This window comes from Peromyscus maniculatus, chromosome 3 (assembly GCF_049852395.1).
Source record: "Peromyscus maniculatus bairdii isolate BWxNUB_F1_BW_parent chromosome 3, HU_Pman_BW_mat_3.1, whole genome shotgun sequence".
Classification (NCBI taxonomy): Eukaryota; Metazoa; Chordata; class Mammalia; order Rodentia; family Cricetidae; genus Peromyscus; species Peromyscus maniculatus.
Genome location: NC_134854.1, coordinates 53,865,737 through 53,892,407, shown reverse-complemented (window position 1 = coordinate 53,892,407; position 26,671 = coordinate 53,865,737). Strand labels below are relative to the sequence as shown.

The 26,671-nt window shown below is 45.5% G+C and overlaps 1 protein-coding gene across 1 annotated transcript in view; it reads right to left on the bottom strand.

Annotated features, from left to right (window-relative positions):
• Positions 1-26,671, bottom strand: part of Creb3l2 (cAMP responsive element binding protein 3 like 2) — a 116,024-nt gene that overhangs the window by 36,686 nt on the left and 52,667 nt on the right. The window contains exon 2 of the mRNA XM_006996657.4: positions 14,245-14,461. Within this exon, the coding sequence (XP_006996719.2) occupies positions 14,245-14,461 (217 nt within the window). The remainder of the gene's footprint in view (positions 1-14,244; positions 14,462-26,671) is intronic.

The window sequence follows — 26,671 nt, the reverse complement described above, 5'->3', positions numbered from 1 at the left end:
TCCCAGTTGTCACACATGGACATGCCTGCCCTGCCTCCTCTGTTGATTTGGGATTACCAGACGGAAGCTGGAGTAGCTGACAGGGCCCACAGCTGACTCCAGTCGGGTCCCACTTTGTATTAGTTACTTCTGCTATTTCTGTGATAAAACATCCCTGACATAGACAACCTGAGAGAGAAAAGGATTTGGGCGGTTACAGTTTGAGGGAAGTCCATCAGGGCGGGGAAGACATGGCAGTTAGAATGTGAGGCAGACGGTCACACTGTATCCATGAAGTAGAGAGTGAATGGTGGCGCCCAGCCAGCTTTCCCCTTTTTAGGCAGTCTAGGACCCCAACCCAAGGGGATGGTGCCACCCGTATTTAGGGAAGTATTTTGCCTGAATTAACCTAATCAAGACCATTCCTCACGCATGCCCCGTGGCTCCTTTCCTAGGGGAATCTTGGTCTAGCCAAGCTATCCCGAGATCAGCCATCACACCCTCCAATGGTGCCTTTTGCTATATGAGTTTTCAATACCCCCAGCTTTGCCCTGTGACTTAACCTAACCCATGGCACGTTAGCTTCTTCATACAGCAGAATCTTGAAATGTGTTAGCTAAGATTGGGCTTACGCTCTTATGGATTTTACTATCACATAAGAAGGATGTGCCAGGGTAACTGATCTCTTGATCCTAAAGGAAGGAACCCAGCCTCACAGATCAAAGGCATGCCGAGAAGAGCTGAGCCGAGCCATCCAACTCTAGCCTTAAGAGGAGAGGGACCACGGCTAGTGCTCACAGTTGCTGAGCCGATCCCGTGTCACCCAGCCAATCCCCAGCAGTAAAAACGCACAAAGTCTAGCAATAAACTGATTTTTACTTCAAGTACTCAAGTTTAGAGCATCAAGTTTGACCCCCAGGACCACATAAACACTGGGAATCCCAGTGCTCAAATTCAAAAGGTAGAGGCAGGAAGATCCAAAGTTCAAGGTCATCCTTTGACTATAGACCAAACTGGAGACCACTGTGGAATAGACTTTGCCCCCACATTCACACAGAAAGTACAAGTATGGGGTTTGAGTTGGCTTCTTAGACAGCATTACTAGCTAATACAACACGGCTGAATTAGGACATCAGAATCTATTGCAATAAGATAACTGCATTGGTTTTTCCAAATAATTCCTCCAAGTCATCAGCTGGAGATTGTGTCAATAAATATTTGTAGGGGCAGGCGAGAGGGCTGAGCAGGTCGGAGCACTTGCCTCACAAGCCTGGTGACCTGAGTTCAACTCCTAGAACCCATATAAAGGTGGAAGGAGAGAATCAACTCCCAAAAGTTGTCCTCTGACTTGTACATGCATGATTAATAAAAATAAATAAATATTTGTAGTTTGGCGAATCGGACCCACCAGACACTTGTAAAAGAACCAATTTCAGATTAAGGAAGTGCAGTCAATATGAAGTTTGATGAGAGCAGCATTCCAGTGTGGTTGAAATTAGAGAAGAGAGCTTGCATTCCCAATTCTTGGCTGTTGGCCTAAATTTTGTCCCCGGTGGAATTAAATATCAAGTTAGAAAAAAGAAAATTGCAAATGTAACATAAAAAGTAGAAGGTTAACAAAGGATAGAACTAGGAAAGAAGTAGGCTCTGCAACTTGCCCAGGGCCTTAGTTTTGTAGTTGAATTTTATTGGCAAAAAGACCACTAAGGCTTAGAATTAGACCCACATCCTCAGCTATTTTATAACTGGTGAGTGAGTGAGTGAGAGAGAGAGAGAGAGAGAGAGAGAGAGAGAGAGAGAGAGAGAGAGAGAGAGAGAGAGAGAGAGAACGAGAACTAAGTGCAAGAAATACTACAGTCTGTAACTTTTCTAAATTCTATAATTCAGACTTTGAACGAAAAAAGGTGTTTTCCTGAATTGTATCTACATACAATGAAATAAGTTTCATTTCAAATGAAAGACATCCTCCCCTAATTTTAATAGTGCATATTCTGGATGATAAGCACCTCATGATAGCATCAGATTTTATTTGCACGGCTTCCCCTAACGGTCAAATTTCAAGGCTGCATCTCCTCAGCATCAGTCTCAGTTATCAGCAAAGATGGAAAGACGCCACTGTCTCATGGTAGAGAACAAGTCCTTCACTGAGCTCAGAATGGAATAACCATCAACACTGTGACGCTAAATGACTAAAACATCAGGTGGCCTTGGAGACCAAAGGACAGAGCTGCTTAAAGCCAACAAAATGACAGCATCAGGAGCAAAGCCTCAGTCATTTCCATGTGCACAGCCAGGTAACACTGCACAAGACTTGTGCACAGACATATGCACAGGCATGAGCGTGAACACACACACACACACACACACATACACACACACACACACACACACACGCACGCTACAGAACACAGAATAGTATTAAATGTACATTAAGAGAAATCACTTGATACAAATAGCATCTATGACATAAAAAGCTCTACATGTATCCACTTATCATCTAAATAGTATATATAAATTGAAGAAAGTATCTAAGTTACATGTCTCCTCTAAACCTTCATTTTATTTGTTTGCTCTTTGAACATGCTTAAAGAAATTGACCAACCTTACTATTTTTTCACATAAAAATCTCCTGTGCCTAAAGAGATGGCTCAGTGGCTAAGAGCACTGGCTATTCTTCCAGAAGACCTCAGTTCAATGCCCAACACTCACATGACAGCCCACAACTCTCTGTAGCTCTGGTTCCAGGAGGACTTGATGTCCTCCACACAAGTGGTGCACAGATGCACATGTAGGCAAAACACCCAGACTAATAAAATAAGAAAAAAAAATAATCTCCTTTAAAAATTCCAAGGCTGAGGTCTAGAAGGCAGGAGGCTGCGGGGCAAGAATTCTGTGAAACATGTCAGAATAATGAAAAAACTACAGCCTGTCTGCCCATGTGCCCTAAATTCTAAATCAACTTCCATATAGAATGGTGTGAAGAGGTGTTCACGATAGGAAAACCAGCAGTAATGTAAGCATTTGCTATGGGCTGGGCATTGTTCTGAGTACTTTGGAAATATTAACTTAGTCCTAAGAGTAACCACAGATGTTAATATAACCATTACTCCCACTTTAAAAACAAGAGAACACCCAAAAGTGTATAGCTTGTGTACAGCAGACATGAGAGTCCCACAGCCTGGGCTCACTCTCACGTGCACACACTGCTTTCCAAGGGAGCAATGGTTCCATATAGCTCTAGCCTAGGAGGATTACATTTTAATAAATGTTCTTTTCTGAGCCCACCAGTAGGCATAGGAAAAAATAAAATACGGATCACTCCTATACTATAGACCACCAATCCATGTTTCTGACATGAAGAAACATCGTTTAAGACCAACTCATAATAGCTAAAACGTGCTGCGCTTCGTCTTTGGCAGACACCCAGCCTGTACTGCACGGACCTCCGAGACCAACACAATCAGCTCTGTCTGTCACTCCATGTTCTTTCTGTGCCTGTGTACACAGACGCTCTCCCCTCAGCTCCTGTCATTCCTATCACAGCCACTTGGTAAATTATGTATTTAATTAGAGAGCAATCCGCAAAGGAACAATAGCAATAATGGCTGATACTTATTTGGCGCTTGCAAAGTGACAGGCACTGTTCTAAGTGCGCAATAAATACTAACTCAGTGAAACCCTCCAGCAGTGCTGTGGGGGTAAACATTATATCTCGTTTTAAAGTTCTGGATGGTGAGATGAAAGAGTAAAGCAACCCACCCAAGATCACGTCATTCATAATCTGGGCAGAGCCCAGACTCAAATCTACACACTATGACTCCAGAGATCCGTGCTGTACTTGACCGGTGGTCTTTTAGACTCACGATTTCTCCTGTTTGTGTTTAGAGCATGAACCACATAAAGATCCAAAGAACAAAGGGCTGATTTGAAAAGATTAATTTAGTACACGGATGTACACAAAACTGTCAATATGTCTTATTTTTCATCAATGATAGAGCTGTTATTTGTGAATAATCAAAGTAGTTTTACTCGATCAGTGGTTGTCAACTTTGCTGTTAACTACACTACTATACTAACTATACTACTCTAGACTGCAATTGGTAATTAAGCAAAGGGATCACTACCTCACTGTTGGAAGGGGAGCACTGTTTTTCACCTGTGTCCCCTGGTTTCTCCTACCCAAACACAAGTAGGCCAAACACCATCCACCCATGGCAGAGGACCCAGTATGGAAGGAGATGATGAACACATCATCCTTTCCTGTCCCTCTGGGATGACTCACACTGATGCTCTTGACACCAGCACAGAGTAAATGTGATTAGCTATTTATCTCATCTCTGTGTACTTTTTTTTCTGGGTCCCACTTCCTGGGAACACGTCAACACCAAGATCCCTCTAAGGCTACAGAGCAGAAACCTAAGTCACCTATGACTCACCCTTGCCCTTTCCACACACACAACCCTGGATGAATCCTGCTGCCTATTGCTCTAAATCTTAAAAAAAAAATAACACTTTCTTTGCCATGCATGTCACACAGCTTCTCATTTCTCCGCAGGTGACTCTCTCTGTGCACCCCTTCCCTGCTCTGGCAACCTCAGCCATGAGCCATCATTACCTCCTCTGACTCTTCAACAACCACGTTTCCCCGTCATCCCACAGTGCTCAGTCCCCGCGTCCTTTCCCCCAGCAGCTTGTCTCACCGTCCCCAGGGACTTCCCGCCAGCACCAGTGACTTCCCTCCAGCTCACCAAGGACCTGCTTTCATTCGTAACAGTGAAAACAGTTCCATAAGTTGAAGGCATCAATACCGAGCCCACCTCAGCTATCTCTAGCTTTTGCAAACCCTAAAAAGCCCCAGTGGATTCATCAGCAGGACAATTGGTCACAAGTGATGTCCCTGGTCTGTCTGTATTTTTTAGACCTGAAACAGCAATAGTCTGTCTTCTTATAAAGATTTATTTTTATTATTAGTTTTTAAATTGGGTGTGTGTGTCTGTGTTGGGGGAATAGGTATGCACACATGAATGCAGTACCTGTGAGGGCCAGAAGAGGGGGCCTGGTCCCCTGGAGCTGGAATTTACAAGTGGTTTTTCAGTTACCTGAGTGCTATGAACCAAACTTGGGTCCTCTGTAAGAAGCAGTGCATGCCCTTAACCACCGCGCCATCTCTTCAGCCCGCTAGTTAGTCTCTGAATCCAGCCCAAATAAAGTTACCTCGGCACAAATGCATTATATATCCCTTCTGATTAACCTGTTGATCATTTATGGACTTTTAAACCCTATTCTTACACAACCTTGGAGGACAGCAGCCACATCAAGTTCTCTCTGAATGCCCCCAGAACAAAACAAATGTGTGCCTTGTGCCATAGTTTTCAGAGTCTTCACCTGCAAGTCACATAACTCAATGTGGGGATCACGACAAGTTAGGTAACAGTAAAAGGCTTCTGGGTGCATAAAAGACAGAAATTAATTAAAAATCAAACTTATACTGTGGTGGTTTGAATGAAAATGGTTCCCATAGGCCCATGGGGAGTGGCACTATTAGGAGGTGTGGCCTTGTTGGAGGAAGTGTGTCACAGGGAGTGGGCTTTGGAGGTTTCAGAAGCTCAAGCCAGGCCCCCTCTTTCTTTCTGCTGCCTTTGGATCTGGATGTAGAGCTCCCAGGGACCTCTCTAGCACCATGCTGTGAGCCTCTGTGTCTGCCTGTGTGCCGCCAGGCTTCCCATGATAATGGACGAAACCTCTGAACTGTAAGCCAGCCCTAATTGAATGTTTTCCCTTATAAGACCCTGAGTGACTTTACTGCAGCTTTGGTTCTGAACACAGTGCATGTACCCCACACTGCGTAGGCTTTTACACCACAATCACCAGCAACTGAAGCCCCAAACTCCTGAGCTCAAATTCAGGGACACCCTATGTCACAGGCTGCAGTGTTTTCAGTGTCCATAAAAAGTTTCTTGCTCTTATAGAGACAGAATGATTTAATTATAGAAAACAAAGGCTTTTAGTATTTTCCAATGTCATTCTTCAGCATGTAAGTATCAAATTAGCGTGGCTTTGGATTCTATTGTGTTAGTATGCTTGATTTTAAAAATTGATGTTATAGTTTCTGACTTGAGTTTCTTTTTCTTTTCTTTTCTTTTTTTTTTTAAATTGGTTAGAGGCTGGAGAGATGGCTCAGTGGTAAAGAGCACTGGCTGCTCTTCCAAAGGTCCTGAGTTCCATTCCCAGCAACCACATGGTGGCTCACAACCATCTGTAGTGGGATCTGATGCCCTCTTCTGGCATAAAGGCGCACATGCAGATAGAGTACTCATATATAAAATAAATAAATTTCTAAAAAAAAAAAAACAAAAAACAAAAAACAAAAAAAAAGGTTAGATGAATTTGACTTGGGATTAGGACAGGATTTCCAGTAATTTCTGAGAAGGCCTAAACATGCTTTTGCCGTGCTGGAGTACATATTCATGCAAAACAGCATTCCTAGCACTGATGATTTTAAAATCAAAATACTTATCAACTCTGAAAACACTGAAGACACACTATACCTTGTGGTGGTTGCCCAAAAGATTATTCTTTATATGATGCTTTATATAAAATATGCTTATGTAAAAATAAACAAGTATGGCCAATTCTCCTTAACTGATTATTGGTTTTTGTCTTTAATAAATGGTAAAATTACATGTATACTAAAGAACTGTTTTAAAATCCATTTATCATTTATTATGGTAAATGTTTGTTTTGTTTGCCTCTCTTATATACCTATGCACCAAGAGTCACACAAAAAGGTGCCATTGAGTGGGAAAAGTTTGAGAAGTCCAGCTATAGTGTGGACCATGTCCTCCAGTGTGTGTGTGCTTCTGTGCCCAGCCTGGCACTAGGAAGAGGGTGAAACTATAGGAAGTGCAGCCCAGGGGGAGGTTTGGGGTCCGTGGACATACATTCTTCAAGGGGCTTATGGGACCCCAGTCTTCCTTTGTTTACCTTCTGGTCCCAAGGAGAGCAGTTTTGTTCCACCATGCATTTCCGCTGTGACATGCTATTTCATCACACCCCTCAGCAACTGAGGACACAATGGAACCTCCAACGCTGTCCAACAAAACTGCTCTCCTTAGGAGGTGACTACACCGGGTATCTGCTGTAGCCACAGAAAACTGACTAACCAACCCAGCATCCCAATCCGAGTACAATGGAGCATGACCCCCAATAGGCACTGATGATGACGACCCCTTGGGGTGGCATACAAGGCTTGCTCACCCCAACATGGTAAGCGTACCCAGGAACATTGTACTGGGGAATTTCTCTTAGTCTCTTCCTTTTTCTCCTTTTTTCCACTTTACATTTTTGATGGACAAGAAGCGCCCTCAGCAACTGGTCACCAGCCTGTCCCCTGAGGAGAGGTGGCTGAATGGGGTGGACACTGCCTCCAATGGCCGTGAAGGTCAGCCACATTCCTGGGCTTGGCTTCTGTGGCCTGAGCCCCATAAAGCTTTGTGGCTCCAGTGTTCCAGAGATGTTTCCAGTCACCTCTGAACTGGATGAGTCATGTGCTGTAGCAGACCAGGGCTTCTTAGCCTTTTATTTTTTGGTCATAGACTCTTTCAAGAAACTAAAGAAAGTTATTGAAGCCCACAATATGGCTCAGTGGGTAAGGGCACTTGCAGCTAAGCCCGGTGGACCTGAGTTTGATCCCCAGAATCCACTTAGTGGAAGGAGAGAACCAACTCCCATCTCAGCATTCGTGGAACATGTAGATGTGTACACCCTTACATGGGCATACACACACACATACATACCATATACACACACACATACCATACACACACCATATACACACATGCACACATACCGTACACACACCACACACACACACCACACACACACACCATATACACACATGTACACACATGCACCATATAACACACATGCCATACATACATACCATATACACATATACACCATATACATACATATACACACATGCACGCACACACACTATATACACACACAAACCATACACACACCATACATACACATGCACACACATGCACCATATATACACATATACACACATATACCACACACACACAAACACATATACAATAAGTGTAAACAATAAACTAAAGAAAGTAATACAGCCTCTTACCAGGAAAGTGTAACAAACGTAAATAGCCCCATATTTTGTGCACAGTTTTAGAGGTCCAGCGTCCACTGGATGGGGTACAAATATCCATTTGCTCTGTATGATTGCCCTGAGACTTGGGAGGGGGGGTGGCAGGAGGAAGGGAAGGTTAGGAGGGACAGGGAGAGAAGACAGAAGGGCTAAGGCAGAGGAGAGAGGGAGATGTATAAACAGGAGACTTTCCAGACGAAGCCTCGACTTAGCTGTATGTCCTGGTGGTGCTGTGAAGTTTAGAGGCAATTACAGCAGAGCAGACTTTGTTCTGAGTCAAACTAGACAAGGAGAGAGGAATCACCGGCTTTCCCAAGGATGAAATTCTCATTACCCACCACTGGAAGTTAGGCCTCCTAGTACGATTTCAGCTCTTGGTTACTAAGAGGCAAGGAATACTGGATTTGGTGCCAACCGCTGTTCTTAAACACTGCACATCTGCATGTTTCCTAAAGAGAAATCGTACTTTACCAGAGCAGTCATGTGCTCTGAACGCTTGAACCTGGAGGGGTTGACTCCTCCTTGGGAGGGATACAAGGTATGGCTCAAGATCATAAAATAACATTGTTACCACACACTTGCTCATTCTCAAACCTCAGCAGCACAACTGAAGCTAAGACCCAGGCGAGGCTGTGCTGGACCAGCCCACCCTCGTCGCCATCACCCTTGTCACCATCACCCTCGCCTCTGACGTCAAACAGCTCCAACAATTCCTACCCCACATTATCATCTCCTACTTATAAACATGAGAGAACAGACCAGAATTTCACAAAGATGAGCTGCGGACTGTACGCCCTTTGCAAAATCCATCTGGACCCCCTCTGCCTCTTTTTAGCACACAGCAGCACAGCCTGGGCCAGCACAAAAGCTACAAACAGAACTGGGTGTCAGCTGGGGGCCCCAACAGTGTGTCCTTTGGGCTCCTGCACAAGATCTACGATTGTTTCTCCCACACTGGGCGCTAGCTTAGGTGCCCGGACAATTCCTTCATCTTACAGGTAAATCAATGAGAACGAGAATGGAAGACCAGTGACTCCTTGGAAAGAGGGTGTCGTCTTGTATTTGTTGTGTTTCTTCACTGTGCTTTGAAAGTCTGTAGGGCTGAATGAGTCTCCTACTTTCAACTCCACCCCCCAGCCCCCAAATCCCCCCCGACACACACTTCCAATTCTGTTTGGTTCTTTGCTCTCTGAGAGTCCTCCAGAGGGATAGCTTCACCATGACTCATTCCCACACTACTAACTCCCCATAATGAAACCCCAAATCTCCAAGATGGCTGAAATGTCCATGATGAATTCAGAGTCCTTCTTTGAACAAGAATTAATGAGTATACAGATGACTCAAATAAGCAGGTGTGCTAAGGAAGTCTATTCCCTGACAGGACAGTCTCCAAAGTGAGCTAAACAGTAAACTGGAGAAGGAAGTTCAAAAACAGAGGGGGAAAAAATCAGCAAGGAAATTGATACACTGAAAATGAACTATGCAGTTCTGTGAGATTCCATCAGTCAAATAAAAACGACATCAAAAAATGTCGACACCAAACTGCACTACACAGAGGAACGGATTTCAGCGACAGAAGACAAAGCAGAGACAATATGACCAGACACAGACAAAGGAAGACAGCTAATGGACGCAACAGGAAGGAACCCTGAACCTTTGGAAACCTGCTTTGTGAACAGTCTTTTTACTGCGGATCTGTTTTCAAAGCACTGGTGTGTCCTGGCCTTCTGCTCTCCATCGGAGGCCCTGGAGCAGGCTCCAGGGGGCTGAGTCCAGGCAGGGAGCCAAGGCCCAGCTGAAATCCTGCTTCATTCAGGCAGCTCTTCCTGACTCCTCAATGGGTGTGCTCTCTCTCCTGGAAACTCCTACAGTTTAATTTCCTCTTGGAACACTGCTCAAATGATGCCTAATATGGTATTAGGTACATAATGTTTGCATCAGACCCTGAATTCCTCCTCACAGGCAGGGTCTACGTTTTACTGCTGGGTTTCGTAAGTATCTATGCTAGAGTCGGACACATAGTAGGTGCACAACCTACATGTGGAACTGAAGCAAAGTTAGTCCACTGAACTTCATTGAGCCCTCTTCAACTTGGGTGTTCTGAACAGCAAACTACAAGTTTGAGAAGTACACCTGGTTCTTTCTCCCTCTTCTACTGGCCCTTGTTTATGTCATCTGTCCATGCCCACTCAAATTTCAGTGCTCTCTCCCTTCCTAGAAGTCCCTTGTCCTTTCATTTTTCCATATGTCACTGATTGGCACCTATCAGGTACAGTACTAAAGAAAAAAACCAATTGCAGCCAGGTGGGGGTGGCGCATGCCTTTAATCCCAGCACACAGGAGACAGAGGCAGGCAGATCTCTGTGAGTTCGAGGCCAGCCTGGTCTACAGAGTGAGTTCCAGGAAAGGCTCCAAAACTATACAGAGAAACTCTGTCTCAAAAAACAAAACAAAATAATTGCTATGATATTAATTTGAAAATGAGCCACCAAGCGTTAACAGCACACCCACTTCTCTTTGGCACCACGCTTAACCCTGCAAAGGAAACCTGCTGTCCGCGGGAGCTAACACTGGTGGAATCCTGCTTCTGCAGTGTGAGCAGAGAGGCAATGAGAGAAACAGCAATGGCCTCCACCGTATTACCCCACAGGTCTGAGATGGATGCTCCATCTCTCGTATCTTCTTTTTTAACAACTGGCTATACAATTCGATGATATAAATGTTCATTGAACATCTTCAAAGTACCAAGCATCATGCTAATTGCTAGACAGAGAACAGAACTTGCCCTCACTCAGCTCAAAATACAGAAGAGACCCAACATCTACATGGGTAACTGAAAATACAAGGATAACTAATAATTTCCAGGCAAATAAAAAGTATTATGCATACAGTTGATTTCTGCCTCCTAAACAATTATAATCTCTGGATCTAGCTGATATATAAAAAAACTAGCAAAACTAAAACAACCTACTAATAAATTAAGTACCTACTAAGTTTCCTAGGCTGGTAAATTGAGAGATCCTCTTTCACAGGACCAGGAAGATGGCTCAGTGGGTAATGGCACTGTTAACTAAGCCTGATGACCTGAGTCCAGTTCCTGGAACTGACATGGTGGAAAGAGACAACCAACTCCTCCAGATTTTACTCTGACCTCCACACATGCGTGGTGTCTGCACACTCCTGCCCCCCAAAATAAAAAAAATTAAGGTTTAAAAAAAATCCTCTACAAAGTCTCCCTGCCTTCTTACAGATCTTAGTTGTAACTAACAACTGCAATAGAGCTAAGAAGAACTTCCTTGCTATCAGCCAGACCCTGGCAGGCAATGAAACCTATTATCATACTTAATCCTCAAAAGAAAACATGAAAAGCCATTCTTACCCCATTTTACACACAGGGAAGCTGAGCTGGATAAGTTAAATGACCCTCCCAGAGCCAGTTGGTGGTAGTGTACAATTTGGAACTGGTGTGCAAACTTCCACTAGAGTTGACACACGTACACTGTATTTACAGTCAGTTGTGTATTGTACATTTCTAATCCTCCCCTCCTGACAAATTCTGGGAGAGCAATGGACAAGCTTTTTTTTCTTTATATTTCTTCAGTGCCTTGAACATAAACATGAGAGCCACTGGGCGAATGAACGGAAAGAGTGTGTGGCGTAGCAATTCCAGGTAAAGGAATCCAGACACAACTAAGTCACTTCAGTGTGGCCACCAGCATGCAAGATGGGCTCCGGTGACTGCACCTCCAGCTAGATGTCTCTTGTGCAATTCCCTACCACAGTGCATCAGTGCTGTCCAGGATGGGGAGCTGAGTCTCTTCCCTGGCTGTGACAGGAAGGGTAACTAACTGGCAGGAGATCTCTCACTGTGGGAGAAGCCAGCAGCCCCACGAGGAGACCCATATAAAGGGCAACCAATTTACCACCAGTGGCTTGTGACTACTCCAGGTGGCTGCTTTTAGGGTGGTGTGTCTAAGCCTGGAAACGTCTCGGCCAGCATCTGATTCCAATCTCATGATAAATTATAAACCCAAACCACACAAGTATTGCTTCGGAGGACTTATGTACAAAGATCATGACGGAATAAATGGCCATTCTAAGACATTGATTTTGGGAGGGGACATTTTTTACACAGCATAAATAGCTAATGCATAAGACACTGAAGATTAACCCCACAAACGAAGAGGGCTAGAGATGGAGGCTTCAGAGGAATTATGAGACGAATATAGACAAAGCAAAGACAAGAACATGAGGGAACCTTGCATGAAGCAAGCACATCCCCACCAAGAATCTCAGACGTAGAAGAGAGCCTAGCAATCACTTTGCCCAACCACTCACCTGTGGCCCATTTAAAACATAATAAAACTAACTCAGGGCTTGCCTGAATTTAACCTGAAACCCAGACACCTGACTTCCTTGAGGCCTGCACAGTGAGGGATGGGGATACAGCAGCTCCCCATTATCCGTGGTTCACTCTCCATGGTTTCAGAGAAATAAGCAATTCGTAAGTTTCCAATAACTCCCGCTGTACTATGCTGTCACAGTAATACACCATTTGTGATGAGGCTAAGGGAGAGCAGGGTCCTAGTCACTGCAGAGAGCACGTTCTGCATCTGATCTGAGGGCGTCTCTGAAATGAGGTGAACACACTGCAGGCCCTGGGAGGAGGAGAACATGGTTCGCTGGGATGCTATGCAGTAGACATTGCTCGGAGTTTTGTAAACACCTCATTTTACCCCCAAAGCACCATTAGGTCCTAGAATCAGCTCAGTTCTCTTTTCCTTTCTTCCCAGGAGGCGTTACACCTCATCCTACTGGTGGAAGGCAGGATAACTGCCAGACTCCAGCAGAGGGCTAAGTCCTCATGCTCCTAAACTCCCCATAAAAGAGGGAGAATCGGAGCATCAGAGCGAGGCTCCAGCAGGCTAGAGAACCCACTACCAGCTTCACAGCATCCCTTTCACGGAGCTTGTATGCACACACTTCCCCCACACTGACTAGTGCGATTCTTCCATGAAAGAATGTATCCTAGAGAAGAATGGGAAATTTTCACACCCACAACATTCTTTGTCCTGAGGGGGGAAAGGTGTTTTACTGATATCCAAGTTAATTATTTCAGAGGCTAGTAATGGATTCCCCTGTAGGAGTGGCCCCTCCCTTATGCATGTGGATACAGGCATTGGCCTTTAACCACGGGGAAGCATGAGGAAATGCTTCATGTGGGGAGCAACCTGTAAAAGACATCGCCCCCCCCACACACACGCACACACACACACACACACACACACACACACACACACACACACACACACGGCGTGTAAGGGATGGCAGAAGAGGGCTCAGAGCAGAACCCAAAGGGGTCAATTTAGTGACTACTTCTCACTGTGTCATCCGTGTGTGTGTGTGTGTGTGTGTGTGTGTGTGTGTGTGTGTGTCAGAGAAAGAGAGAGAGAACACATCTGTGTATGAATGCATGCACATGTGGAGAACTGGGAAGGTAGAAAACACAGCAAATACAGGCTTATCGCATAGTGATCACGACACCTTAGCACCTCTGGAGTTAGAAAAGCCAGTCCTTCAACAACGACGGGTAGCAGCATTGCTGACGGGAATAGGCATGAGAGGGATACCAACAAGAGAGTCCAGAAACGTTCACCAAGATCCCACACGTGGAGAGTCATAGCACATGCTGGAAAACGGTTAACGCGATGCCTCCAGAGGTTTCCCCAGATAAGAATTACCATAAAAATCCTTTGTCAGGAAAATGATATGATCCCTTAGAATAAGCGGCTTCCCGCACTGCTGGATATCATCAACTGAGAGGCCAGCTTGATTACAAAGGGCTGCTCTGCTGCCCAAGGCCCAAGTCAAAGAGAGCAAGACGATTCAGGGACAGCAAGTTCACTGAGATGTAGCTTAGCACAGAGAAGAGCATATGCTGTGCCTCTTGGCTTTTACCACATCCTTAGCACCAGGCAGTGGGTGTGTGGCTAATGTTGATGCTGACAATAACAGAGCCCACACCTGTTTTCTCAACCAGCTAGAGTCAAAGCGTTTAAGGCCCCCAGTGTTTTGTCCCGCTCGGTTTTTACCGTCATTGAAGCCATCGCTGGTAGTCACATGGGTGAACGGTGACTGAGCCCGGGGCTCCTCGCTCAGGGAGTAGCTGTGTTCAGCCTGGATGAGAGGCGCTGGTGATGTTGGAGATGGCTCCACCTCCATCGACACACTCTTCTCTGAGAGGAAAGGGTCATTGAGGAGCTGACCCAAGACGTTCTGGGAAAACTCATCCAGAAGTTCTGAGAAGTGCTGCAAGAAGCAGAGGAGGAAGAATTCAGGTTTTTTGGCTCTTGATCTGACACCCAAACATGCATACTTCAAGGCAAAGAGACGTGTAGTCATTTGCAAAATCCACTTGTCTTTCTGTCTGTCAAACCATGGCAGTGGGGGCTGGAGAGACGGTTCAGTGGGTAAAGTACTGGCTGTGCAAGCCTTGGGACCTGAGTTTGATCCCCAGGACACATCTGGAATGCCAGTGCTGGGAATCAGAGACAGAGGAACTGCAAGGGCAGTAAGATACAAAAGCAAGAACTGATCACAGCCTGCCCATTTCCAAACCACAATTCTGTCCCGAGCTACACGGTCAATGCTGGCCAGATAGGCTGGCTCTACTATGCCCCTGGAATTCCGTTCCATCGGGAGGCAAGGCGAAGCTGCCTAGGCTGGCCTGCTCTGCTGACACCCTGTTTTCTTTCTTTGCAGCAGCACTAATGAATGTTTTCATGAACATCCTCTCGATAACCAATAATAAACCCCCTGGCTCTGTTCGCCCTCCTCGGGCTGCCCCTACTTTAGATGATACAGTAATTATCATGTTATGAAACAATTTAGCCCTAATGACAGGCAGCCCTGAAAATTCACAGTTGTTACACTATAACCGCCCCCTCTGGAGAAAGGCAGCTCCCAAGAGGCAAAAACTAACAATGCCTAACCACCCACCTCGGAATTAACGAAGGTAACTGCTGAGTGGGTTCGGGGACCAAGGAGATGGTGCCCAATCGGTTCCACCAGGTGCCATGACTCAGTCCAGCAAAACCGTGTTGGCCAGGTCTACTCCGCAGCTTTGGTCTTGGGGACTCAGCAGACAGGCCAACCCCCCACTGCTGGTAAAGAGCTCAGGCCAGTTTCAGCCCATCCTTAACGCCAGCCAGATAGAGAAGCATTATGGTCTGGTGGTCCAAACCCAGAGAAAAGAACAAAAGTGGGCCTCAAAGGGAGAGACCTTCTGGACCCTTCGGATACTTTAGCAAGTAACTCAAGGGTTATATAAATGTAGTTTAATTGTTTCAGAGATAATAGCACCGCATTTTACCACGTTGCCTATTAATCTAGCTTTACTAGTTTACTTTCACAGCCTGCTCCATACTCAGTGAGCACAGCAATCTTGTGAAGTTGTCTAGTAACCCACAGTCCAACATCTCAGTCATCTACTAGGGTCCTCTTCTTTCTAACTGATACGACGTTCCCCACCTTGCTTCTCCTAGGAAAGAGATATTTGAGTCTCCCAATCGAGCTGCATGGAAAGTTCTTCAAAGTAACTTCCGTGGTGTGGTAGGCTTGCCTGATGAACTGAGGGACCGACCCATCAGAGACACTCCTACAAGAGAGACACATCTCCGGATCGATGAGAACAGTGTGGATTAGGATGCTCAAGTACCTTGTCCAGGGCTGTGATGTTGATCAAGGATGGAACTGAGGCTGCATGCCAAGCCTAAGGGTTTCCACATTCTGTGCCCTTTCTACTACAGCATGCTGCCTCATTGGAATCTGCCTCTAATGCTAAGCAGACAGACTCCCCGACAGTCCATCTACTAACCAGCACACAGTCTTCCACATGAAAACTGCACAAACACACCAAGAGAGTGCTCAGTGTAGAGGGACCTAGTATTGCCTACTAGGATCCAACAGCAAAGAAGGTGGAGTTATTGTCTGGTCCCTAATATGTATTTCTGCTACAGGGTGCAGAGTCATCTGAGTTACAACCAGGTTAAAAACCTACCTCACAACACAATATGTTCCATCCAGCTCAATGAAGACACTGGGTAACTTCTTTTAAAGATTTATGAATCATGTCAAGAGCAATAATAAAGACCCACTAAGGGAAAACGATTTTTTTTTTCTGGTCAAGAGGATGAAATCTCTGACCTGGGTAGAGACCTAACCTTCCAGTTGGGCAGGTCAATGACCAGCTTAGGAGACCAGCCTTAGGAAGGTAGTCTCACCTTAAGTCATCTTAAAGAGACAGACAGATCCCTTTAAAGAGATAATGTACTTAACCATTCCTTTCCAGACTTCCACCCCCTGCCTGGCATGGTGTCTTACAGGGCTGCAGTCCTACGGCTTCTGAAGTCAACCCACTTTTCTGATTTACTCAGAATATTGCCTTTTCTTCTTCCTACCTCTGTTCTAAGCAAGCTTCCACTGGTACTTCGGGCTTCTTCCCTCCTTCTCAAAAGCTCTCCTTCCAACCTTATGGTTGCTTGTCTACCATGTAGCTGGCTGAGCTCCATGCCAGCTTAACTCAAACAGCATGGCTTTCTGTCCCTCTCCAGATGTGGCCACACATGTGCGTGCCTATAATCCAAGAGCTATAGTAGTGGAGACAGGAGCCAGCCTAGCTCCAGGTTCAGTGGGAGACCCTGTCTCAAGGGAATGAGGTGGAGAATGAGAGAGCAGGACCCCCAGTGTTCCTCTACTGGTGTCAGTGCATGCACAGGTGTTTGTAGAGATGGATCTGAAGTACATCCTGCGGCCCACAGTCCTGGGTGCTCACAGCCTAACAAGAAGAGAGCAGACTGGGACTCTGTAGCTGTCAACCCATTGCTTTTGAAATCAGTTTTTTTTTCCCAATGTGAAGCTCGTGTGTGTGTGTGTGTGTGTGTGTGTGTGTGTGTGTGTGTGTGTGTGTGTGTGTGTGTTGGGGGAACAGGGTGTGAGGATGATTGAGGAGTAATAGAATGAATGTTGGACTTGGTCAGTACTTGTCTACCTCGATGAGCAGGGTGTTAGGGATGGTGGAGCAGATGTTGGACTTGGTCCATACCTGGTATCATGCTTTGATTCAAGGACCTACCGGACAAACTCATGCATGTGCTGCACCATCCCGCCTGAGACACACTCACAGTCACAGACACACAAGCCCTACTTACCCAGGGTTGCCCACCCGTGAAGTCTGCCCCAGATAGGAGAGGGGTATTCCATGCACTGAGGCTAAGCACTGCCAACAGAGATAATAATAACCTCTCACAAATTCTGGCAGGCCATGGTTAGTAACCTATTTAGCTAGGGCACTCTATAATTTTCTAAAATGTTGCAGGCATGATGAAATGAGGCTATACAAGCTTTTCTACCTTGGAGGAGAAGGGACAGTGCCCTCTTCTGTTGTGGGTTTGCTTTGTTGTTGTTGTTTTGTTTTGTTTTTATTGTTGTTGTTGCCCCTGTAACCTCTACCCTGGGGGCATCAAAGCAGCTATGGCAGGAAAGGGGGTTCAGAGGGAAGAACCCCAGGGCCAGTCATCAAAAGGCCCCAATTTGTACTCACTAAGCATCCTACTCTCTGGGCCCGTGGTCTGGGAGTTAGACCTGCCTTAGCTGTGGGCCTCTGCCTGAAAAGACTGCACTTGGACAGAAAAAAAGAAGGCTTTGTACTTCAAAAGTCAAAACTCACAGCTCTGAGCCTTACACACAGCACAGTACGCCCAACGACTGGAGCCGCAGAAGTGGGGGATGTGGTGGGGCAAGCGGTCCAAAAGGGATTTGGAGGGCACGCCTCAAACTGACTTTAGAAGTTTGCAGAGGCCTCCCTCCAGCAAAACAGTCCTGTGCTGGGAGAGGAGGAGCTGTCCCGGGCTCTGGAGACCGCCAGGCTGCTCTCCCTGTCCCCTGAGACAGACGCCTGAGACTGGAGAGGTTCTGACTCAGGGCTCTGTACATACACAACCCGAAGGAAGAGTCGGCATTGTCAAAGTCACAAGCCAAAAAAAAAAAAAAAAAAAAAGGCTGATGAGTCAAATCCCATTACAAGAAAATTCCAAGTGTGCCCAATTTGTTTCTGGCACTAAACTTTAGGTAATTACAGATGTCTCTAAATTAAAAAAATAAAAGAGGGTCAAGTCTGGGAGCTCTTTTCATTATTAAAGGAGTTGGGGGTGGGGGTGGTTTTGGGGGGGGTTGGTTTTGCATTGGTAAATGTCATTTCTTTTATTGAAATCTAACTAGCAGTAACAGAAAATGTCTCGAGTCTACCCTAAGACATACACACTTAAGTATGTCGTATCTAGATGTGCTTTTATTTGTAGCTAAAACAATGTAGTAGACTTAATCAAATTATAAAGCCACGGGTGGATTCTATCTAAGAGAGCAATTATGAATCCACAGATAGGTGCAGTCCGTGGTTTATGCACATAGTTGCCCTGCAGGGGAGGAACAAGGGCACACTGGGATTGAAGGACAGTTAACTCCTTACATGGCACTGTAATGCTGACACACGTCAGTACACATTTCTCCACAGCCCCAGAGCACACAACGCTGAGTGAAATCTAACGTAAACTTCAGGCCCTCATGTCAAAGGTGTGGCGGCGCTCATCAGCTGTAACACATGGGTCACTCTGACCCAGCTGTTGATCATGAATATAACTGTCTGGGAAATCTTCAGTGTTTCTTGTTCAATTTTGCTGCAAACCTCAAAATGCCCTTCAAGATTTCTTGTCACCCTTCATTTATTTATTAATCTAAATGTAAATTTTTACAGATGCTATTTGTCTGACATCGTGCACCAGTGTAGGAGCAGCTTTTAAACTGCATACCTTTCCATCATTAAAATAAGAAATTATGAACTTTTACCAAATGTAGCCCAACCCTTAATGGCCCACAGCAGCTCTTCTTGAATTGGCTTTAGGGAAAGTCCGCTGTTTCCTTCGAAGACTGTCTACTCTGAGTGTATACACACATACACACACAGAGGCATGCATGCACAAGTTAATGCCTTTAAGTGAGGAATAGCCCGCCCGTCGATGGGCAACAGGGCTCCAAGAGTTTCATTCAGTTAGCACAAACAAGTTTCATCTGCCTTCTGCTTGCGTCACTGACATCTAGAGCTGCAAATGACCCCCAAATGTGTCTCTGAGTAATTTCTGAACCCGAACTAAGCCTGACAAAGAGCCTCTCTTTCCACTGTCCAGGGATATCCATCTAGTCCCCCGTGGGGGCTAGCGAGAAGATACAGTAATGCTTACCCTCGATGTTCAATGTTCGGTGCTTTGCAGAGCACACACTGCCTCCACCCTTGCTGTACTTTCTCCACAACACTGGGATAAGCCAGAGGGCAGAGACAGGCAGGATCCCTGGCCGCTAGCTTGCTTTCCAACACTTCCATCACTGTCCTCCACCTCCACATCTCTGCCAGAAAGCTAGCAGATCAGATTCCTGGTTGTTGGAAAGAAATGCTTTTAGAGCTTCAACTTGGGCCCCACTGGCAGGACCATCTCCTTGTGGTAACAGAGAAGACCCTTAGGATCCTTCTAGAGTAGTAGAATCTTGTGCAACAGAGGAGGCCTCTTGGGTTTAGTTTGAGCCTGTGAGTCCTCTTGCTTCTTCTATTTCAGCAGGCAGCTGAATCTGACCATCAAATGAAAGTCATTCCAAATCATGACGGAGCTCACCACTCCATGCTAAGGCAGTATAGCGTCTGCATTTCTGTTCTCTCCCATTATAAAGGGGGGATATGGAGCCTCGGGGTATGGGGAACAGCTGTCTTCATGGCCAGTCCTCCTCCTTTCCTTTCTCTCCTTCCAAGGCAAAGTTCAGATGAGTCACCTCCACCCTTAGATGGGAGTGCTGAACAGAGGGCCCCATGCCTGGTCTGCCCTACACACTGGAGCCAGGAAAACATGCATTCTTAACTCTTCCATGCCTAGTAAGCAGCCTCCAACACGGCTCAGTCTAAGCCCAACTTACCCACAGGTAAAGTTAAAACAGATTTAAGTTTCTGATTTATCATCTTCCAGCTAAATTCCCTCAAGAGTCTCTTCCTGGTTTCTGTTTTGTCCCATGTTGATGCCCCTTCTTGGATTCTTTACATTTTCGTGATATTAGTAAATGTGGAAGGTGTTTTGCTCAATCTCTTCTAGAAATATCTTTCCCCTTGTCCACTACAGCTTTTGGGTTCCTTGTATTCTTCAACAGAAAGTATACCCACCCACCCTCAGCTATCTTCTATTGCCAACCTTTGGGCTTTGCCCCAACAGTCCAGGCTGTTCCCTCATATCCTTCAGTGAAGACACTGTTAAGATACTTGTTCTCACTATCTCGAGTCCACTTTGAATGACGAACATCCGCCATTCCCGAAACACCTGTGGGTGATAGCACAGCCCGAGTCGGAGCCTACTGATAGTGGCAGGAACTCTGAAAATCCAACTTGATCAAAATCCAACAATCCAGATCATTCCAACTTGAGACAAACAGAGGCCAAAAGTGGTATATGAATCAGAGTCAAGGGCTGACTAAACACAAGGCTTGCCAAATGAGGGAGTTGAGGAGGTTCCCACAGTCGCCCCCCACGCCTGCTGCCACCCTGGAACCTTCAGAACAGGACATATACTTTGTCTATGCAATCTAACCTTTATGTCAAGACCTAATGCCAAAGATGTCAGGTAAGACAAGGTAAAGAAGTCACGAAGTTCATACACTTCACAGATTGTGTCTTATCTATGAGCCAACTACGTCCCAGGGCGGGGGTGTTTGAGATATACAAGGTACCATCTTGTTCTTGTTTAAACTCCCAGGGAGTGGCTCACTGCCAAAAGCAGCTCCATCACCCTAGATAAGGGCAAAAGGAATCCCACAGGTCCTGGCTTTCAGCCACGTAGTCTCTCGATCCATTAGACTTTATAAGGATGCCCCACCTCTCTGGAACAATAGTGACTACCTCACATCAGGGGACCTTAGCCGAGTGACCCAGTGTTTCACTCACTGGGCTCACATATACATTTGTGGGTTCTCCATCTGCAAACCATGGACTGAAAAACCATAGACTGAAACTGAAAATGTTCCAGAAACAAAACAAAACAAAGACCAACCAACCCTCTCTGTATTGAACATTAACAGACTTCTCTTCTTGTTGTTATTTTCCCTAAACAACACAATGAACATCTATTTACATAGCATTACTCTGTAAATTATTTAGAGATAAAGTACATGAAATGATGTGTGTAGGTTTATGCAAATATTAAGCCATTATGCAAAAAACTTGAGTGTCTACAGATTTTATTAATCACAGAGGAACGAGGACACTCTGCTGCTACCAACCCTCCTTTGGTTTAGTTTTAGTTAAATACAATCCAGAAGGATGGCTGTATTTTTAAGTCAGCTCTATTATTATTAGCTTCTGACCTTGGCCAAATCATTTGTACTTTCTATCTGATCTGAAAATCAGAAATACAATCTGCCTTTTAGAATTGTAATGACAACAAACTCAATACATGCATACTTTAGGCATGACATGGTAAAAGAAAATTGGCTGAGGAAACCATATGAACATAAACATAAATATGAAAGCTATGACCCAGGACTCTAGAGGGTCACTTCTTACCTCCATCTTGGCTGGCCAGTTAGCAGTGGCAAAAACTTAGACCACAATAGCCATTGGCTGTCTGCTCCTATATTCCGATCCTTTAATGGACTTAAACCAACAGAGATAACAAACCCTTTTCCACCTCCAAATGCTTCTAGAACATAAAGGCTGAATGGCCTGCTCGGGACAGACTATCCTGAAGCAGGGGAGAGCAGAGAGCATCCTGTTAAGTCCCGTTATCCTGCTCTGCCAGCCTCAGGAGAAGCCACTAACGATGGCCAGAGATGTGAACTCCATCACCTTCAATGAAGCCTAGGGACTCCCGACCTCCTCTCAACCAAGCAGAACGTGATGTTTCTCTCACCACGAAGAACAGCTCCTTTCACATAATACAAGCGTAGTAAGGTTTGCCGCTTTATTGCTATCATTTCCGTTGCATGCTAAAGTTGGGACACAAAACCGAGCACTTCTCTGACTTGTCCGTAGAGTGGTACTATAAAAATGATCAAGCTCATTAATTAATAATATCTTCTTCTTCTTCTTAGTGAACTCACACCAGCTTCCCGTTGGCCCATTTTACTAAGCAAGGGATTCAATGTTAAGGTCATTAATTTATTTTTAAAATTAACTTATTGATTTAGACAGGTTATCATGGGTTCAAACTCACTATGAATTCAAGAATGTCCTTGAGCTTCTGCTCTTCCTGCCTCCATCTCCCGAGAGCTAGAATTATAGATATGCGCGCGCGCGCGCGCGCGCGCGCATACACACACACACGAGTTTATGCAGTGATCAAACCCACCACTTTGTGCATGCTAGACATCACACCCACGGCTTTGTACATGCTAGGCAAGTACTCTACCAACTAAGCCACGTCCCGGCTGTCAGTTCTTCAGTTTGTAATGGATATGTTTTATTTCCCCCTTTCTGCAAAAGGCCCACATCTCCACTCTCAAATCATCTCTCTCACTCCCTATGACTGCTTCTCCACAAATCAACTATGATCACATCCAGGGTATTCTTTGGTGTTCTTCTAGCCAGAAATTATAATTTTATGCAAACTTTCCACCTATGTAATAATTTTCCTTTTATTTTTACTTTATGTATGGGTGTGTTGCCTTCATGTGGTCTATACATCACATACATGCAATGCCCATGGAGGCCAGAAGAGGGCCTCAGATTCCCCGGGGACTGAAGTTACAGATGGTCCTGAGCTGCCCTGTGGATGCTGAAAATCGAATCTGGGTCCTCTGGAAGAGCAGTCAGTGCTTCTAATTGCTGAACCATCTTTTCAGCCCTCACTTAGACTTTAATAAGGGAACTGGTCAGCGCTAAGTAGCATTGCCAAACTCCTGTTTTGGTGAAACTGCTGACCCAAAAGACCTAGATGACTTACAGCAACCATTATGAATCCTGAGATCCATCCCCATACACTGGGAACTGGGAACCCATGACAGGGCCCAGCACAAAAGGAGTGAACTGCAACAGCTTGGTAGAAAGCATCATGGCTACACCCAGATGTGTTTCTTTATTCTGAGTCTAAGCAGCAGAGGTCACATTGCTGTCTTTCTAGGGAAGAGCATAAATGGGATCTTGTGATCATAGCAGGTTGTTATAAGAACAACCAAACCAGAAATATTCTGTAGAGTCTCTCTGGGAACATATGTAAGCATCACATGTTAAAACTTGTTAATAAACCGCTTACTTGAGGTGTCGTGTGTGTGTGTGTGTGTGTGTGTGTGTGTGTGTGTATCTGTGTGTGTACCTGTTTGTGTGTGTATATCTGTGCGTATCTGTGTGTGTCTCTGTGTGTATGTGTGTGTGTATCTGTTTGTGTGTGTATCTGTGTGTGTACCTGTGTGTATACCTGTGTGTGTATATCTGTGTATGTATGTGTATCTGTTTGTGTGTGTATATCTATGTATGTGTGTATGTATCTGTGTGTGTGTATCTGTGTGTATATCTGTGTATGTATGTGTGTATCTCTGTGTGTGTGAGAGTATGAGTGTGTGTGAGTGTGTGTGTGTGTGTGTGTGTGTGTGTGTGATCGTCGTCATCATCCTCTCCCTTCCCACACTGAAGACAACATAGGGCGCTGCTTCTGTGTATTGTTTGTGGTTAAACAATGGTGGAAAACTGCTCACTGCAGCACGATCAGAGAGCGACCTACTGTTCATAAAACGTTCTTCTCCCCCATCAGGCAGCCCATGGCCTTAAGAAGCACATGTGGCTTGAACGGGACCGTGATGCAATGCCTTGGTGGGAAGGAGGGGAATATTTTAGAAAGAACGTTGGCAGAGCTTCACTAATAAATTAGCAGAAGTCTGCCTGTGTACTGGAAAGAATGCTTCATTGGGAATCCAAGGCTTTTCGTGTTAGACATACTGTCACTACCTGATTCTGTGACTCCAGATGAGTCCTTGAACCTTTCTAGGTCTCTTTTCTCAGATTAAAAAATAAAGGATGGGCCTGGTCTCTCATGCTCCAGACATTCAGAAGGCAGTAATGATGCAGTTGGCCTCTGCTTCCCCTTACACCTAAGGGAATATATAGCCTGAAAACAAATCTTAAGTCTGAGTCAGTGTTCCCTTCTCTTTGGCCTTTTCTGGGCCTCTTGGCGGAGAATTTGCTCCCCTGAGGACAGCTGAGCTAACAGCTGGACAGTACTGGCTGATTTCCACCCTTCCCACAGCTGGTCTTAGAGACAAACAACCAGAAAGGCATTTATCAAGAAAACAAAACCATGACTCAACTTCACAGGCCAACTGCAGATGAAGACTGAAAAGCCATGCACTACTTCCCCCTGACCTACAAACCCAAGATCTTCCTAGCCTGGCCTTCCGTGGGGAAAAGGAGGCGGGACAGTTTCCAGAGCAACCAAGGGCCATGGCTTCATGTTCTCTACACCACTCCCCAGGAGAAACCCAACTGCTGTTAAGTTGCTAGAGGTACTCAACCAGGCCACGCTGTAAATGACTGTCCATGCATCAGGACTCGCCTACACACGACAGGGCTCCTGAGCATGAAATGCTAGTGGAGTCCCCTTTCTCAACATGATGACAACCAAAAATGTCACCATACAGTGCAAAAAGTCAAAAAGGTGTACTATCACAATGGAGACCCTGGGCTAGGGATGTTGCTCAGTTGGCAGGGTGCTTAGGTAGCATGCCTGAAGTCCTGGGCTTAATTTCCAGCATCACATGAAACCGGGTACCACACACTTGTAATCCAAGCACCCAGGAGGCTGAGGCAGGAGGATCAAATATTCAAGGTCATCCTTTTCTACGAAGTGAATTTGAGGCAAGTCTAGTGTACATGAGACCGAGCCTGAAAAAAAAGGATTGACATGTGAGCTGATGACTACATGCTCTGCCCTGCCTGACACCCCACTAGAATCCATGTGCCACACCCCTCCATGCCTTTCTCTTCGGCAAAGTCGGGTTTCCAGCTAAGCTTTCAAGTTGAGGCACTACCATGATCCTTTGCTCACTTCCGTTTAAGCAGATGTCTGGCCCAGCAGCCCATTTAGAAGGAAAAAGGAAAGACAAAAGCTCAGTTCACCAAGCTGTACACAGAGTCTGTGTGTGGAACCAAGGTGCAGCCGGACCACCCCGCCGCCTCCTGACGTCTGCCACACGCAGTCCAATTGGGAGACTGCGGCAGCATCAATACTCGTAGGTTCAACAAAGCGGTTTGTTTATTGGGGCTGCTAACTCACAAAAGAGGCATTTAAAAACGCCGCAAGGAACCTTGGGAACCGAGCAGGGAAACCTCAAATATACAGCAGGAGTCTGGCCTTTGCAAGCAGCAGGCATGCTGCACCAAGGAGCCCTGGATCAACACACAGGATCCCAGGCACCAAGGTGGGTCTCCTAATGGAGCTGATCACCCTGCACTGCCAAGCTCCTGTGTGGAACAGGATAAGACTGCTGAGATAACTTAAGGTGTATCTAAGGAACTGTTGAAAATGCGGTGGCAGGAATCCATTTATGAACACATTTTTAAAAGCCCTAGTACACATAGGCATTGAAAAACCTGAATTCCCCGTAGTTTTTCAATGATAAAAGAGAGAGCTGCTTACAGAATGCTGGGAAGTAGGGGTACACAGACAGAGAAATGGTAAAGTAATGGAGGGTATCTACACAGGAAACCAGATATGTGATTTTCCTGGTCTCTATTTTCTGCAACAAAACCTTTCAAGTTTATGATAGCAGAAGAAAAACAAAACAAAACACTTTTTTCCACCTTGAAAACAGACTCCATTAAAAGAATTAAGTGAAACCTGGTTTAAACAGTCCTCAGGGAACAAAGATCAGTGAGGATGTCTGACTAGAGGCGACGCTTCCTGTCCAGAGAGCGGATATTGGATATTACATCCCTGTTAAATAAGTAAATGAAGAGCCCACTGGGGATCGTGGGCTTAATATACAGACAGTCTCCAGAGCAGGAATACCCCAAGTCACCAAATGTCTAACTCTTACGCTGTTAAGTGGCCAGAAACCTCCCCCTTCAATTTCTCCCCAACAATAGTAATTAGTTGTTCTGGTCAAAGTATAGGCCTGCGGGGCAGCTCCAGTCAGCAACTCTCCACAAGAGACGCCCAGGCCCCACAATGGACCTTTCCCTCACAGCTCCTCACCAGGCAGGCTCCACCAGGGCTCCCAGCATCACTCAACCATGGACTCTTTTTCTTGTGCAAATCCAAGGCTCCAGCCTGAACTACTTCAGTTAAGCTCATATTTTTGAACTGTATTTAGTGGTAGCTCCTTGCTCTCGTGACTTGGGACCACCAGCCACAAATATCTAAAAGCATAGGACTGATCCTACAATCCAAATACCCATCCCATTACTGCCAGCCGAGGCACCAGACAGACCCTGGCCACTCACCA